General features: G+C 35.1%; 1 protein-coding gene across 1 annotated transcript in view; it reads left to right on the top strand.

The window, feature by feature from the left end:
- The window catches only part of LOC150102509 (cilia- and flagella-associated protein 61-like), a 509,206-nt gene extending 496,112 nt beyond the window's left edge, over positions 1–13,094 (top strand). Inside the window, exons 18-19 of the mRNA XM_090399377.1 lie at positions 4,587–4,646; positions 12,700–13,094. Of these exons, the coding sequence (XP_090255503.1) occupies positions 4,587–4,646; positions 12,700–12,873 (234 nt within the window). The 3' untranslated portion in view covers positions 12,874–13,094. The remainder of the gene's footprint in view (positions 1–4,586; positions 4,647–12,699) is intronic.
- Positions 13,095–15,291: the final 2,197 nt, after the last annotated feature.

The raw sequence follows: 15,291 nt of genomic DNA, 5'->3' as shown, positions 1-15,291 counted from the left end.
CACCTTTACAATGAGTTGCCCTGGTGTTGTACCATCTTTAGACTTGAACTTTGTTTCAGGCGCAAACTTAATTGTTTGCATACTTGGGATTAGGTGCTAAAATAACCAAGCATATAAAATTGCTTGGTTATCCTAATATACAATATACCCAAGTTAAAAATTTATTCCCACCCATATATATATATATAATCGTTCATATTTACTTGGTAGATAATGTTATAAAAAATTAGTTTGAATGACTATACTGAGAATGAAAAAGAATAAGGTTTAATGTTAAGATACAAGTAGTTTCATTGAATAAATCGACTTCTTCAGGTATCACAGGCAAAGAATTATATAAAATAACAGAGACATGATAAAATGACATCAACAGATCTAGTATGAAAAACAATAGTACATTTTAAAACAGGAATGCGTGCTGGAGTTCCAATTGAAGTTGACTACGTGTGTGAGCTGTCAAGAGTGCGTCAATACTGGACAGTGGCAATGTGTGCATCAGAAAGATTGTAGCTAAGGCTGTTGTTAATATGTTAACAACAGCCTTATCTACAATGTTAAGTTTGCGGCAAGTCTATGAGGTGTTGGCAGCCTTTATCCGAGTTAATAGAGAAGAGAACGTGGCTAGAGAGAGTGCTGGCACTGGTCCTATTGTAGGATATGTCTCTTTGGTGTTCTTCCATATGTAAAAGGATGGATTTAGCTGTCTAGCCGTAATGTGGTTTGCCACATTCACACAAAATCTTGTAGACTCCTGGATACTGAATAGGGAGATGTTTCACTTTAGGTCTACTTAGTATGGAGCGAAGTTTTGGAAACGTAGTGAAGCAAGTTCTAATGTTGAATTTCTTAAGAATTTTTGCTAATTTTGGGTAGAGAGAGCTGATGTATGGCAACGATATAAAAGCTCTTGGGGGAAAAGAATCTTCAATAGAAGTTGAGCGATGGAAATAGAAAAATTTATCAATCTTTTTAAGAGAGAAACCATTGTTGACAAGTCCTTTTCAGTCAATGGAGTTCATTTTCAATTTCTGTTTCATCTGTTAGTAAAGATCTGGCTCAATGTGCAAGGGTTGAAATAATACCAAATTTTTGATACAAAATTAATAACGGAAAAAACTCACGTACAAAGATTATTTAATAGTATTTAATTATTATTATTATTTAATTATTTTTCCATTATTAATTTTGTATCGATATGTCTACTCACGGTATACCTCTTTTAAAACTTATACCAAATTTTTGCAGAGAGTAGTGATGGGAAGAAGCATGAAGGTATCTGTCTAAGCGTGTGTGGGTTTTTTAAAAATTGAGATTTTGATATTTTCAGCACATCTCGTAAGTTTTAAGTCCAGAAAGGGGAGACAGTCGTTGGATTCCAGTTCGTAGGTAAAATTGATTTTCTCATGAAACTTGTTGAGGTGGTCTAGGAAAAAATTGAGGTTGTTGACACCGTGTTCCCAGATGAGGAATACATCATCTATATAACGATACCATATTTTGAGTTTAAGAGTTGAGGAATTAATTGCTTTTTCTTCAAAATCCTTAAGAAATATATCAGCAAGAATCAGAGAGAGAGAGAGCGGACTGCCCATGGCCAATCCTGAGTTCTGTTTGTAAATCTTGTTTTCGAATTTGAAATATCCTGAATTTATATATATATATATATAAATGACACATTCAGAAATGACTACATGTGCCATTTAGTCACTTCTGACTTTTGGTATCTTTGTGTACATAGGCTATTCTTTCATATTGGTAAGTTTCTCTATGATGTCCATCCAACTCTTGCCATATTCCTCTCCTTCCTATTCCTTCAATCTTTCCTAACATAATTGATTTTTTTTTCAAGTGAGTCATTTGCTCACATAATATGTTCAAAGTACATTGTATCGTGATTGCAGTGATGATTTTAGGATACAAACAATAAGATGTTTTCAAAAATAATTGCCAATATTTGACTCATTTCTACTGGATTACTATTTTAATGAGTGTTTGTTTCTTTGCAAGTCATTTGCTGATTGCTTTGTTCTGAAAGCTGTTATATGTAATTGTTTGCCATAACACTGGTGTGAAAACAGATCAACGATGGGCAGTTTTGTTACATGGGATTTTGTTTTCCACAATGTATTTGCTTTGCAGGTTGAAAGATTATTATAATAATACAGGGATCTCCATGGAGTCAGAAGACTCATCACCTGTCATACAATAACTATCACTTAAACTCATTCACTGATAAAGCACCCATTACCCTCCAAGCAAAAAATTAGTCTTAATGCTCTTACATAAAATCAGAGGATGACTCATTGTTATTGACCTTCTTACCATGTAAAATCATAAAGAATGCTATGTCCATCAATGCTTAGCAGTAGATTTCAGCTGTGCTAAAAAGTGTTTTTAATTAGTGTATAGTGTGGCTTTTTACTGCAAATTGGGCTAATGAGAAGGACACTGACCTGCAGAGATAAAATGGTTATCATTCCGTTGTATAAGACTCTGATCAGACCACACTTAGACTATTGTTCTCAGATCTGGTCCCCAGGATTTGAAGGGGATAAATTAACTGTGGAAAGGGTACAAAGGCAGATAACAAAGATGGTGTCTGGACTGTACAATGTTAGTTATGAGGATCGGCTGAGAGAGTGTGGACTGCAGAGTTTGGTGGATAGAAGAAGGAGATGCGATATGATAGAGACTTTTAAACTGTTGAGAGGTGGTTACAGGGTTGACACTGGGGAGTTCTTTCGCTTGGTTGGACAGTGGGAAGGAGTCATGACAAGGGGCCATCCCTGGAAGTTATGAAAGGAAACTGTGAGAAAGCGGGTGAGGAGTGGTTTCTTTGCATGGAGGGTGGTTGAACCATGGAATGCATTGCCTGATGGAGCGGTGAGATCGAGAACGGTCAATGCGTTTAAGGAGTGGTATGATAGACTTTGTGTTTCCTAGGAGGGACCGCCCTCGATGAGTCTTGATAGACTTGTGTTTCTTAGAAAGGACCTCCCACGATGAGTCTTTGACTCCATGGAGGCCTGAATAATAATAATAATAATTTTTCGGTCTGGATACAAGTGTCCTTCAGTAGTGTTCTTGGAATTTATGTTGTTTATAGTGTGCTTTTCTATTTGTTTATTCTTTCTGCTTCTAAAAATGGCATTCATAAAGAAATGCATGTCGGCGAAAACTTCAGTACGAAGATTAATTTCTGCCTTGGATCTTTTTCACAGTGGATGCATTGCAAAAATTGCTATATGTATGCACAGAAAAATGTTAAAGATTTGTAGGCTGTTTGGTTAAATGAAAAGAAGTAAAGCATAGATTAGAGCAATTAGAAATAATAATTATGGCCTTCATCCATTACAGAATTCTCTAGTAGAGAATTCTGCAATTTCCATTCCATATGTAGAAGGAGTATTGGAAAGAATTGCAAGGCTGCTTATTCAACCTCGAAAGTTTCTTTCCATCGAGTTCAGAAGTCATATTCCTTCCTAGACTTTCCAAAAAATAAACATCCATCACAGAAGCTGCACAACCACAGAATTCAGCTTCTGTTATTATGAGCTGACTGGTCATTCTGCTCAGCTTTGTCTAGAAGAGCACTAAGATTATCCTGCTTTATGAGTCTGGTCTGGACAGCTATGTTTTATCTACTAGGCATAGAATGCATTGGAATAGAACTAATGTTTTACACAGAAGTTATTTTTTACTTAAAAGATTGTCTAAAGTTGTGAAGCCCATAGACTTAACTTAACAAGAGTGGTTTAAACCTTCCCAATTTTGGGAAGTCATCCTAAGCAATACTTCTTCTTGTACTTAATGATTTATTATTTTTTAAAATTTATTTCTTTGAATTCTAATAATTATAGATGGAGTTAATCTCCTGAAATTAATATCATATGTTGTCACATGCACTTAGATTTCAAGTTTTAATCTAATTTATCTCTTTTTATATGTATGCATTGACAACTACAAAATGTAGCTTAAAATTCTGTATATAATAAACAAAATATTTTCCTTACGTAAGTGCTCTTGTTCCATAATTAATCTTATTATTATGTCTTCCTCTTGCATCTATTTTTTTCGTAATAACCACACAAAGATTATCACAAATGATGAGAACACAGAGTTGTTGTGATAAAGAAATTTTTCTCTTTGTAAAGCACTGATATATACCAACCACACCTGCATTGCCATGCTCAGATATGGTTGCTCAATTTCCCATATTCAACTCCTTCACTGAAGGGTGTTGATTATGCAAGATAGTTTAAATAAAGAAGGTGTAATGACAGAGGAAATTTTTCAGTACCTGGCAGGAAAAAAGCATACTTCAATCATTTCTAGAAGGTGATTAGAAGTATGGTAAGCCAAAGCAAAAAGTTAGTTTTTGACTCAAATAGCGAGTGAATGGAATGAACTGCCATTTGATGAATGCATCACTGGCCATATTTAAGAACCATGATGGATATCATAAGTTTGAGTGGACCTTCTTCATTGACTCCTTGTTCTCCTTGGAGGTGCTATACAATTATAATAATAGCAATAGTAATTTAAAAAAGAAACTATTCAGTAATACTAAATGTTATTCTTTGTAGCATCCATCTATATACAGTATAGCTGAAAAGGTTAAAATGGAGTTGGATGAATACAAAAAGGTACTGTTCTTGTATATTTTCTTTTTTGAATTATTAGCTAATTCTTATATATTCTAATTCTTGAATTTGTGTGTGTGTGTGTGTGTGTGTGTGTGTGTGTGTGTGTGTGTGTGTGTGTGTGTGTGTGTGTGTGTGTGTGTGTGTGTGTTTTCTTAGCTCAGAGAGCCTGCAAATGCCACTTACACTGTAGCTCAGTGAAAGTGGCATTTGCACTCCACAGCATTAGGCCATCCAAAGAATGATCTAGGTTTGATTCAGGTTGCTGATTGGAGGAACATTTTCTAAGCCTTTCTTAGACCATTTCCCAAGTTAGTTGATCTCTGGCATGGGCAAGCAGGTTTATTGTCCCATAAATTCAAGAAAATCAACCATGGGCTCTACAGTCAATTTTCTTGAACCCACACTATTTCAAACAATTAATATTAGTGTTAGGATTAGGGACCACAAAATGGCAACTGTCAACCATCTTTTCACTGGATACTGTTTACAATTAGTGATAGTCTTGGGCCAGCTATCTCTGATTTGGTTACTGGTGGAGATTGAACTTCCCCCCTTCAGTCTCCCAAAAGTTAGATAAGGCTAAAGCAGCCTCACCTACTCCCTATAGGGTAAAATGCAGATTTTTTTATTTTCTTTGTTTTAATGATGTCAATAAACAACAATATCCATTTTCAAAATCAAATTCATTTCTATATTGAAATGATCACCTTATTAGATGGAAAAACTTCTACAGCATCTGCAAACAACTGTATATCTTTAAACCTTTCCTGGTAACTTTAATATATAAGTTATGTTATGTTATATGTCTTTCCTTTAGTGAATTTGCTTTATGTATTGGGGGGAGGGGGTTATATTGATGAATTTTGTATGGACTCTCCATTTGGCTACTGACTTCTCATGATTGTTTGTACCCAAAATGCTTATCCTCTGGAAATCCCCTCCCCCATTAAATTTTTAGGTAATTTTTTTTTCATTTGACAGAAGATAATAAAAGTTAAAAAAAAAAAAAAAAAAAAAAAAAGTCACTTGCTATGGGACATTATCTTAAGCAGCTTTGTAGCACTTGATGAATGACACAACATATAGCCTCTGAATGGAAAACACCTGAGTCCAGTTCTTGCTCTTCTTGATATGCGGAATATTTGATAGAACAATAAAAGAGCCTTTTACTCTGAAAATGCAGCAGCCAGTCTCTTGTGAAGGTGGCAGGAGTTTTTCCTTTACTCATTGTTTTGATTCCTGTGCACTGGCAACTAGCTTAAGAACACATACTGTGAAATCAGTCAAGAATATTAGTATGCATAATAAACCTAGAATAAGTGGCATAAATGCACATAGGTGGGTGAATAGTAGTAGTCAAATATATGGATTGGTTGGAGGAAAACGACCTAAATTAGATTGGCCAGTTAAGACCTGGAATTAGAAACCAAGAATATCAAAAATAAATTTGATAAATATCTCTCTATTCAGAAAATCTTCTGTCATTTTTTACCTGCTTTCTACATTGTTCATGCCTATCCACTCTTCTAGGTTTGCGAAGTATGTGTAGTGCTATCTTCCCCTACTCCCATTCTTCCCTGTAATAAATCTTTTATGAGGCTTTTATGTCTCATGTATCTTTTTCTTTTTTTTTTTTATGTAACCATTCTTTGCATCTATTTTTTACTCATTAGCTTAAAACTCCAAAATTTCTCTTCTTTTGTGCCTATGAGATTTTCATTGCACTTCTATACATCCTCATTTCAAAATCTTCAGCCTTCTAATATCATCCTTATTCATTATCTCTGTTAATACACCATTGAGAAGTAAAGAAAATATCACATAAAATATTTAATCATTCTTTTTGCTTGGTTCTATTAATGTTAATATGTTTTTCATTCTGTTAAAAGTTAATTTTGCAATTTCTGTTTATCTCCTAATCACATCTGTCTTTTGCATCTTTATTCCTTAGATAAGTACAGGAGTTTACTTGGTCAGTAATGTCTTTTTATACTTCAATTATTATCTGTGGAGTGTGTTTGTCTTTGTTTTATAGGGCTCTCCTTTGGGAAATTCAAATTTTATCCTAGAAAACAGTCAGAGAACATATGCATTTAACAAATGTAATGCACTAATTTCATAGCCTGTTTTTTATTAGAAATTTTAACCAACCCAATTCCTGATTTTACTCCATCCAGTTTTTTGATACATTTCTTCAATGTAGACATTGAATAGAAAGGAGAGAAACTATGGAGAATTGTCTTCCCTATAACACACCTTTCTCTATTTTTGCCGAGTGGTTAGCGTGTTTATCCAAGTGTAAGCAAATTAGTTTGCGAATAAACTACTTTCAGGACTGGGAGAACTTGTATAAAGAAGCTAATGCCTTTACATCACTTGCCTTATTATCCCATAATGCAAAACACATATCCTTACAGACATGTATAATGCTATGTATTATAGGAAGGGTCACCACCCAGACCAGTTTCAACATTTATTGAGGTATCATCAGTAGGAGCCAGACCCAAAGGATGGTAAGATTGAAGTAATGCAGAAGTCATATTTTCATATACGAGAAGCCAAATGGTGTCACACCTTATTATTAAAATACTCTGGATCAGAGATAGTTGATGTAAGTTTCTCCACTTGGTTATACTATACATTAAAGATACCAAGAAATTATATTCTTGGTTTTATCCTTTATCCGAGTAAGCAAACAAGTTTGTGCCTGAACTATTTTCAGGACTGGGGAAACTTGTATAAAGAATCTAATGACTTCACATCATTTGCATTAGTAGTTTCCCCAGTCCTGAAAATAGTTCAGGTGCAAACTTGTTCACTTACACTTGGATAAAGGATTAAACCAAGAATATAGACAGCCTGGTTGGCCAAGTGGATAGCATATCCGCTCCCCAGCCAAAAGGCTGCAGGTTTGAATCTTGCCATGGGCATGGATTGTGATTGTCTATGGAAATACCAGTAGCAGTTGGCAGTAGATGGCGTTAGTGTAGTTGCGGTCAGTTGGTGATTGAATGGTGGAGGGAACCTGCTCTACAACAGAGTTGTAGAGCAGGTTCCCTCCCTCGATAAGTCCTTGGACTCCCTGGAGATGTCAAATAATAATAATAATAATAATTTCTTGGTATCTTTAATTTATAGTATAACCAAGTGGAAAAACTTACAACAATCACCATTTGCATTTCACCATTCTCTCAGGTACTGCATTCAGTGCTCCTACTACTACCACTCTCCATGAAAAACACTGACTTCTTAGCCTCTTAGTTATTCATTATGCATTCTTTTTGCATTATGGCTCTTTGTTCTTATTCTTGTTCCTTCCCCACATTCTACCATATGAAAAATTTCCCCAGTGTCAATCCAGTAAATACCTATCAACAGCTAAAATGTCTCAGTCATATCATATACTCTGTACTTTATATTATTTCAGTATGTCTTCATAACCAAAATCATATAGTCCTGATGTAATTTTCATTATGAATGAATACAAAAAGGTACTGTTCTTATATATTTTCTTTTTTTGAATTATTAGCTAATTCTTATATATTCTTGAATTATATGTGTGTGTTTTTTCTTAGCTCAGAGATATTGTGGCTCAGTGAAAGTGGCATATACACTCCACAGCATTGTTACTACAAATTAAACAGCATTGCTATTTAATTTGTACATAAATGATATAGGAAATAACCTGAAAGGAGATATTCAGTTGTTTGCTGATGATGCAAAATTATATAGAGTAATAGTTAATCAAGGTGATGTGGAATACTTGCAGAATGATTGAAATAGGCTGTCAGTATGGGCAAAAGATAATGGGTGTCAGTTTAATGGAAAGAAATGTAAAGTTATGCATTTTGGGAAAAATAGATTACAAGCTGTGTATCACATTTATGGTACTGTACTCCAGGAAATAGATGAAGCTAGAGATTTAGGAACAGTGGTAGATAGAGAGTTAAAGTTTAGAGGACATATTGCTATGGTATCCCATAAGATTATTTGGCTATTGAAGAACACATTAAAATGTAGAGATAAGGAAGTTGTTATTCCTCTTTATAAGGCCTTGATACACTTGATACATCTTGATTACTGTGCTCAAGTCTGTTCCCCTGGGTTTCTTGGGGATGAGGAAGTTGTAGAGAGGATTCAGAGAAGAGTGGCCTGTGGAATGTTCCCTATGAGAATACGTTAATGGTGTGTGGACTGCAGAAGTTGGTTGATAAGAGAAAAGAAGCTGGAGATATGATGGAAAAATTTAAGTTGCTTGAAGAGTTTTGTAGGATTGATGCACGGGAAATGTTTCGGCACTTGGCTAGAGGGACCAGAACAAGAGGTTATCCCTGGAAGTTAAATAAAGGTATGGTTAGTAGAAGTGTGAGGACTAGATTTTTTGCTTGGAGAGTTGTGAATGAGCAGAATGGGTTGCCAGAGTTATTTGTAAGTGTTCTGTCAGTTAATGGGTTCATTATATGTCTCTTTCCTCTCTAAGGTTATTTCATTCCCCTCAAATCCCAGTTACCAGATCTGATCACAGTAATCCAGCTGTGGTCTCAGAGCTTTATATAATGGAACCACCACTCTTTCTCTGCCAGTCAGTATCCTTCTCAATATTGCAGCGATTCTCTGGGTTGTCTTCACAAACAACCTTTGCAGTACATCCTCTAAACTTCAAATTTCTGTCTAATCATTCCAAGATCTCTTATTTTCTCCACTTCTTCTAGTATATTCCCATGAAATGAGTATAAATCATCCTAAATTTCAAAACCTTTACCTACATTAAACTGGATCCCCAGTTCATTTTCTCACCTTTGCAGCTTATTAAAATCCTCATGAACAGCCAAAACATTACCACTGTTACTAATAACCTTCCCAAACTTCACATCATCTGCAGAAATATTCTGCTGCATCATCATCTACAGCTGAATATCTCTCTGTAGTCCAGTGACAATACCATTGATAAAGATGGAACATTGTGATAAGTCTCATAACCTAAGTGGAACTCCACTTGTAACCTTCCTACTCCATCATACCTTTTCTCCCCCCTCCCTACCTTATACAACTCTCTGATATCTAATCAGAAAGCAAATTACCAATCCAATCAACTAACCTGATATCCAAACCTATATGTTTCAACTTAAATGCCAGCTTGTCATGTGGCACTCTGTTAAATGACTTTGTAACCTTCCTACTCCATCATACCTTTTCTCCCCCCTCCCTACCTTATACAACTCTCTGATATCTAATCAGAAAGCAAATTACCAATCCAATCAACTAACCTGATATCCAAACCTATATGTTTCAACTTAAATGCCAGCTTGTCATGTGGCACTCTGTTAAATGACTTTGAAAAATAAAAAAATAATGATATTCATCCTCCTCGAGAAATGCCAGTCTACATTAATGATATTGTTCTCATCTGCCCAATTCTTTATACAAGTTCTTACTGATTTTTTTCAAAATCTTACCAACCACAGAAGAAATATAAACTAGTATATAGTTTGATACCTCCATTTTCTACTACTACTACTCTTATATAATGTCGCTCTGTTTCCCTTCTTCCACTTCACAGTAATTTTCTCTGTCAGAAGTCTTTCACGGAACAAAGAGTGAGAAGGTTTTTGTTTGGAGAATGGTAAGTGCATTATCTGAGAGAGTGGACAGAATACAGATAGTGAATGAGTTCAAGGAGTGGTACAGTACAGAAAAGCACAGTGTTTAAATCAAACCTTCCATGATCAGAGTCATGACTGGTGAAGATCTTGTAATAATAATAATATTCAGAGAGAGAGAGAGAGAGTACAGAGTGGAAGGAAGGCAAGATTGTGCCACTCTATAAGGGAAGTAACAGAACTAAAGCATCAAATTATAGGACTATCTGTGTGTCATTTGTTGTGGTTAAAGTATTGGACAGGCTTGTGAGAACCAGGATCCAGAATTGGGTTGACAACAGTGGTATTATCTTTGATGGACAACATGGATTTGCTAAAGGGAAGTCACGTTTTAATAATCTACTTACTTATTAAAGGTGACAGCTTCATTGGATAAAGGAGATGGATACACAGTAGTATACAGTATACTACTTAGATTTTGCAAAGGCTTTTGATAGATTACCGCATGATAAGTTGATAGTCAAACTAGAGTGAATGAGATTGGATATTAAAGTAGTGTATCGGATTGGAGATTGGCTATCTGATAGGTAGCAGCATGTTGCAAGTAGGAGAAGGCAAACCACTAGTGACTTTCCCAGAAGAGGAAAGTCACTAGTGGTGTGCCTCAGGTGTGTCTGTTGTAGGGCCATTGCTGTTTAACCTGTATCTTAAAATTTGGGGAGGATTTGGATGGGGATATTCAAAGTTGAGATTAACTATGAGGAGTAGAGCAGATCCTCTGGCCTTACAAGAAGACTTGAATAGATTGAGCGAATGGATATGGGAGTGGGGATGCCAGTTCAATATTACAAAATATAAGGTTTTAAAATTTGGGAAACAAAGATGGGATGTAGAATTTATGCATGGTGGGGATACATTGTTAGAGGTTGAGGAAACAAGATATATTGGGGTAATGGTGAATAAGGATCTAAAATTATGAAAACAACACAACAAATTCTGGGAATGATGCAGACACTGACTTGTAGAAGTAAGGAGATTCTTGTTCCTTTGATTAGATTAGGCCACATATGGACTGCTGCACACAGATTTGGTCACCTGGTTTTCAAAAGGATGAGGAGATGTTAGAAAGAGTTCAGAGGTGATTCACAAATGTAGTTTCTGATCTAGAATGTTGAATATGAGGAAAGGTCGAGAAGATGAAATTTACAGAATCTAGTGGATAGGAGGAACAGGAGTGATATGATAGAGACATACAAGTTGGTAAGGGGTTGCTATAGGATCAATGTTGAAGAAGTTTTTCATAAAATGGTGGGAGATCAGAGGAGAACAAGAGGTCATTCCTGGAAGCTGTATAAGGAGGGTGTGAACAAGGGAGTGCAAAGCAGGTTTTTTGCTTTGAGTGATTCGAATGCCTTGCCTGAGAGTGTGTTGTCTTCAGAGAATTTGAATGTGTCTATGTCAAGGTATGATGAGCTATGTGTGATAAAGTGACCTCCTAGTCTTTGACTCCATGGGGGTCTTAGGATGATGAAAATACTAATAATTATTATTATTATAATTATATATATATATTAATTACATATTGGGTTTTAATCTTTATCCAAGTGTCAGCAAACAAAGTTTGTGCCTAAAATTCTTTCAGGACTAGGGAAACTCATGGTACAGGTGATATAAGTTCTCATCACTTGCCTTAGTATCTCCCATAAATGCAAAGCACATCTCCTTGCAGACATATATACTGTTGTGCATTAAGGGAAGGGCCACTACCTAGACCAGTTTCGACCTTTATTGAGGTCTCATCAGTGGGAACCAGACCCAGAGGTGGTGATACTAATGTGGAAGTAATGGAGAGGTCACATTTACCTATACGAGTTGCCAAAGAGTGTCATACCCTATTATTAAAATTCTCTGGATTAGCGATAAGTTTATGGAAGATTTTTCACTTGGCTATGCTACTAATTATATATTGGGTTTTATCCTTTATCCAAGTGTGAGCAAACAAAGTTTGTGCCTGAAGTTCTTTCAGAACTGGGGCAACTCGTGGTAAAGGTGGTATAAGTTCTCATCATTTGCCTTAGTACTGATGAGACCTCAATAAAGGTCGAAACCTGTCTGGGTAGTGGCCCTTTCCTTAATGCATAGCAGTATACATGTCCACAAGGAGATGTGCTTTGCATTATGGGAGATACTAAGAAAGTACTTCAGGTGCAAACTTTGTTTGCTTACACTCGGATAAAGGATAAAACCCAATATATAATTAGTAGCATGGCCAAGTGAAAAATCTTCCACGTATATATATATATATATATATAAGACTTATTCTAACTATGTATCTGTGTCAATAATTCGAGCAAAATCAACCGCTTGATAAGATAGTGAAGAATAATTGTTATTTTTTATTTTTATTTATTATATATTCATATTCTTATATCTATTTCTTATTATCATTCCAGTTTACTCCTCAAAGCAAGGAAGAGATGAAAAACTATTTTGAAGATCTTGAATATAAGAATGACATTGAAATCCTGGTGAGAAACTATTTAGCATATCATAATTACCACTTACCAATGTATCCACAGCCTGGTCTCAGAGCACAATTCTCAGAGAGAATGTCAGAATCTTCATAGTCTGTTTTGTTATTGTTGTTAGTTTTAAAGTTTTGGTTATATAATTAAATAACTGATGTAATTATAATTTAATTTATTGACACTAAGCAGAGTGTAATAGGCTATTGTATTATTTTGTAATAATTTTGGGTTTAGAAATGCATATCCAATATTTATTTGAACAAACGGAAATGTTTCGCTAATGTACTCAACTAGAAATTAAAGTTGTTGTTTTTTTATTATTATTTTATCATAATCCAAAAGGTGGTAAAAATGAATACATTGGAAAGAACACCCAACATTTTCCTCAAAGGAAGAAAGACCCAAAATAATTGGCAAATAATTGGACAAAGTGCAAGTAAATTATTGTTTGCATTTTATCTAATTTACTTTTCTCATTTACTGTTTCTGCACTTAGCACATTTTCATGCATTGCAACTTTCAAGCAAAAAACTTACATTTCACTCTTGCTTTCTTCTTCTTTATATAATATCAAGGTCTAGGGCGATTCCTGTTCTGTCCATCTCTCTCTCTCTTCCTCCCCATTCTATGAATAAAAAAATGTCTGCATTAATCTGGTACAAACTCCTCACCCAGTCATACATCTCAATCATATCACCCAACTCCTGCTATTCACCATGCCCTGTCAGATGGCATTTTGCCATCTATTCTTATTAGAGGGACAGTATACTACACTGTCACTGTAGTCATTCTTCACTAGTGTTTTCAAAATCTAATTACCTCAAAATGCAAGAGACCAAATCTGTGCACGGTAGTTCAAATATGGCTTGATCAAGGCACAGTGAAACTATAACCTGTTGTGGAGCTAGGCTTGGTGTTGGTTATTGTTGTTATTATTATTTGTTTTTTAATGGCATTTACTCGCATGACCATATATGGGCAAAATTAGCTATGAATTTAATAAATCTGATGTTTTCTGGGTTTAAAATATATCCTCAAAGAACAAAAGTATCAGAAATCATCAAGCACTACAAACAAGAATTTTGTGGAAACAACTCAGCCAAAATAATGAGAAGTAGGTGAATATTCTCTGAGTTGATGTTTAGGTAGCTCATGGTCATTTCATTGAAGGTAGTCTTAAAATAATAGTTCTCTAAAGGTTGAGTAAATAAATGTAGCTATAATTATTGAGATCTTGAGAGTCTCTGCTGATGCTGACAGCTGAAATAGCTTCTCCAATTTGTAATGGTATTTTTGTGTAATATTATTCTTTTTATTTATTTATTTTTGTTGCCCAAAATATTTTCTGCTAGTCCTGATATACAATGACAGTACATGCATTTCTAATATTCTTCAAGGCTCATCCAAACAGGTTTTTTTTTTCGTCTGTCATTGAAATAAGTTAACTTACAGACTCATGACATTTATACACTTCTGGATGTGTTCCTTAAGAAGATGAATATATTATGAATTAATCACTAATAATAATACCAAAACTTTAGATTTTCACTTAATTGTCATTTTGTTATTATTGTAACTCTTCAGTCATGTAGCTGTAGTTTCAAAACAAATAGAGTAGAGCAGGGTTTCCCAAACTGTGTTCTGCGGAAAGTGAATAAGCGTTCCGCGAAATATTATCAAAATTAATATGAGCCTGGAATGGTTTTAAATGCTGCAACAAATTTAAACATGTTTGAAAATCAGCGCTCCTCACTTTGCATTTGAATTGTGCTATGGCCAGCGCATGCTGACCTTGACTCAGTCGCCCGGGGTTGTTGACACCTCCGAGCGCGAGTGAAGTACGGAGGCATCTATTCTATGAAACATGCTGTCATAAGCAAGGTCAATGTGATGTGCTCAGGCCCAGCACCTGTAGCATTTTTGTGATGCGATACAGCCTGCTTCGGCGATAGTGTGCGCTTAGCTATACGTTGAATTTGAGACCAATGATATTCGACTCTAACTGAGATGTTCCGTTAACATTTCAAGATTTGTGAAGTGTTCCATAGTTAGAAAAGTTTGGGAAACACTGGAGTAGAGGCATGAAACAAACATGTTCAAGATATCACACATGCTCGGATATTTGTTTTTAGCAATCTGCTTATGTGCTTAATCTGCTACAACAAGGTGAAAAAATTTGCTGGATCAGAGAGATGCATATACTATGTGCTGCTTGGATTTTTCAATTCATAAATTACATAATCACTTAAATTACAATAAAATAATTTAATTAATAAATTATTTTTAAATATGAACAATTTTTTTAAAATTACAATTAAGGAACACATAAATGGTGACTATTACTCAGTATAACTTCCCAAAATTGAGAAAGTTTTAGGCAGTCACTTTTGTTCAGGTGTGCATCACAGCTTTCTTTGTACGGTCTTTCCAGAAGATAATAACTTTTGTGTAACACTTTGGTTTTGTTCTACTGAATCCTGTGTTTTGTAGACAATGCATGGCTTGCTAAACCGGACT

This window comes from Typopeltis vanoorti, chromosome 10 (assembly GCF_054136105.1).
Source record: "Typopeltis vanoorti isolate ZY-2024b chromosome 10, IOZ_Tvanoo_1.0, whole genome shotgun sequence".
NCBI classification, from domain to species: Eukaryota; Metazoa; Arthropoda; class Arachnida; order Uropygi; family Thelyphonidae; genus Typopeltis; species Typopeltis vanoorti.
This window is presented reverse-complemented; position numbering and strand designations above follow the sequence as displayed.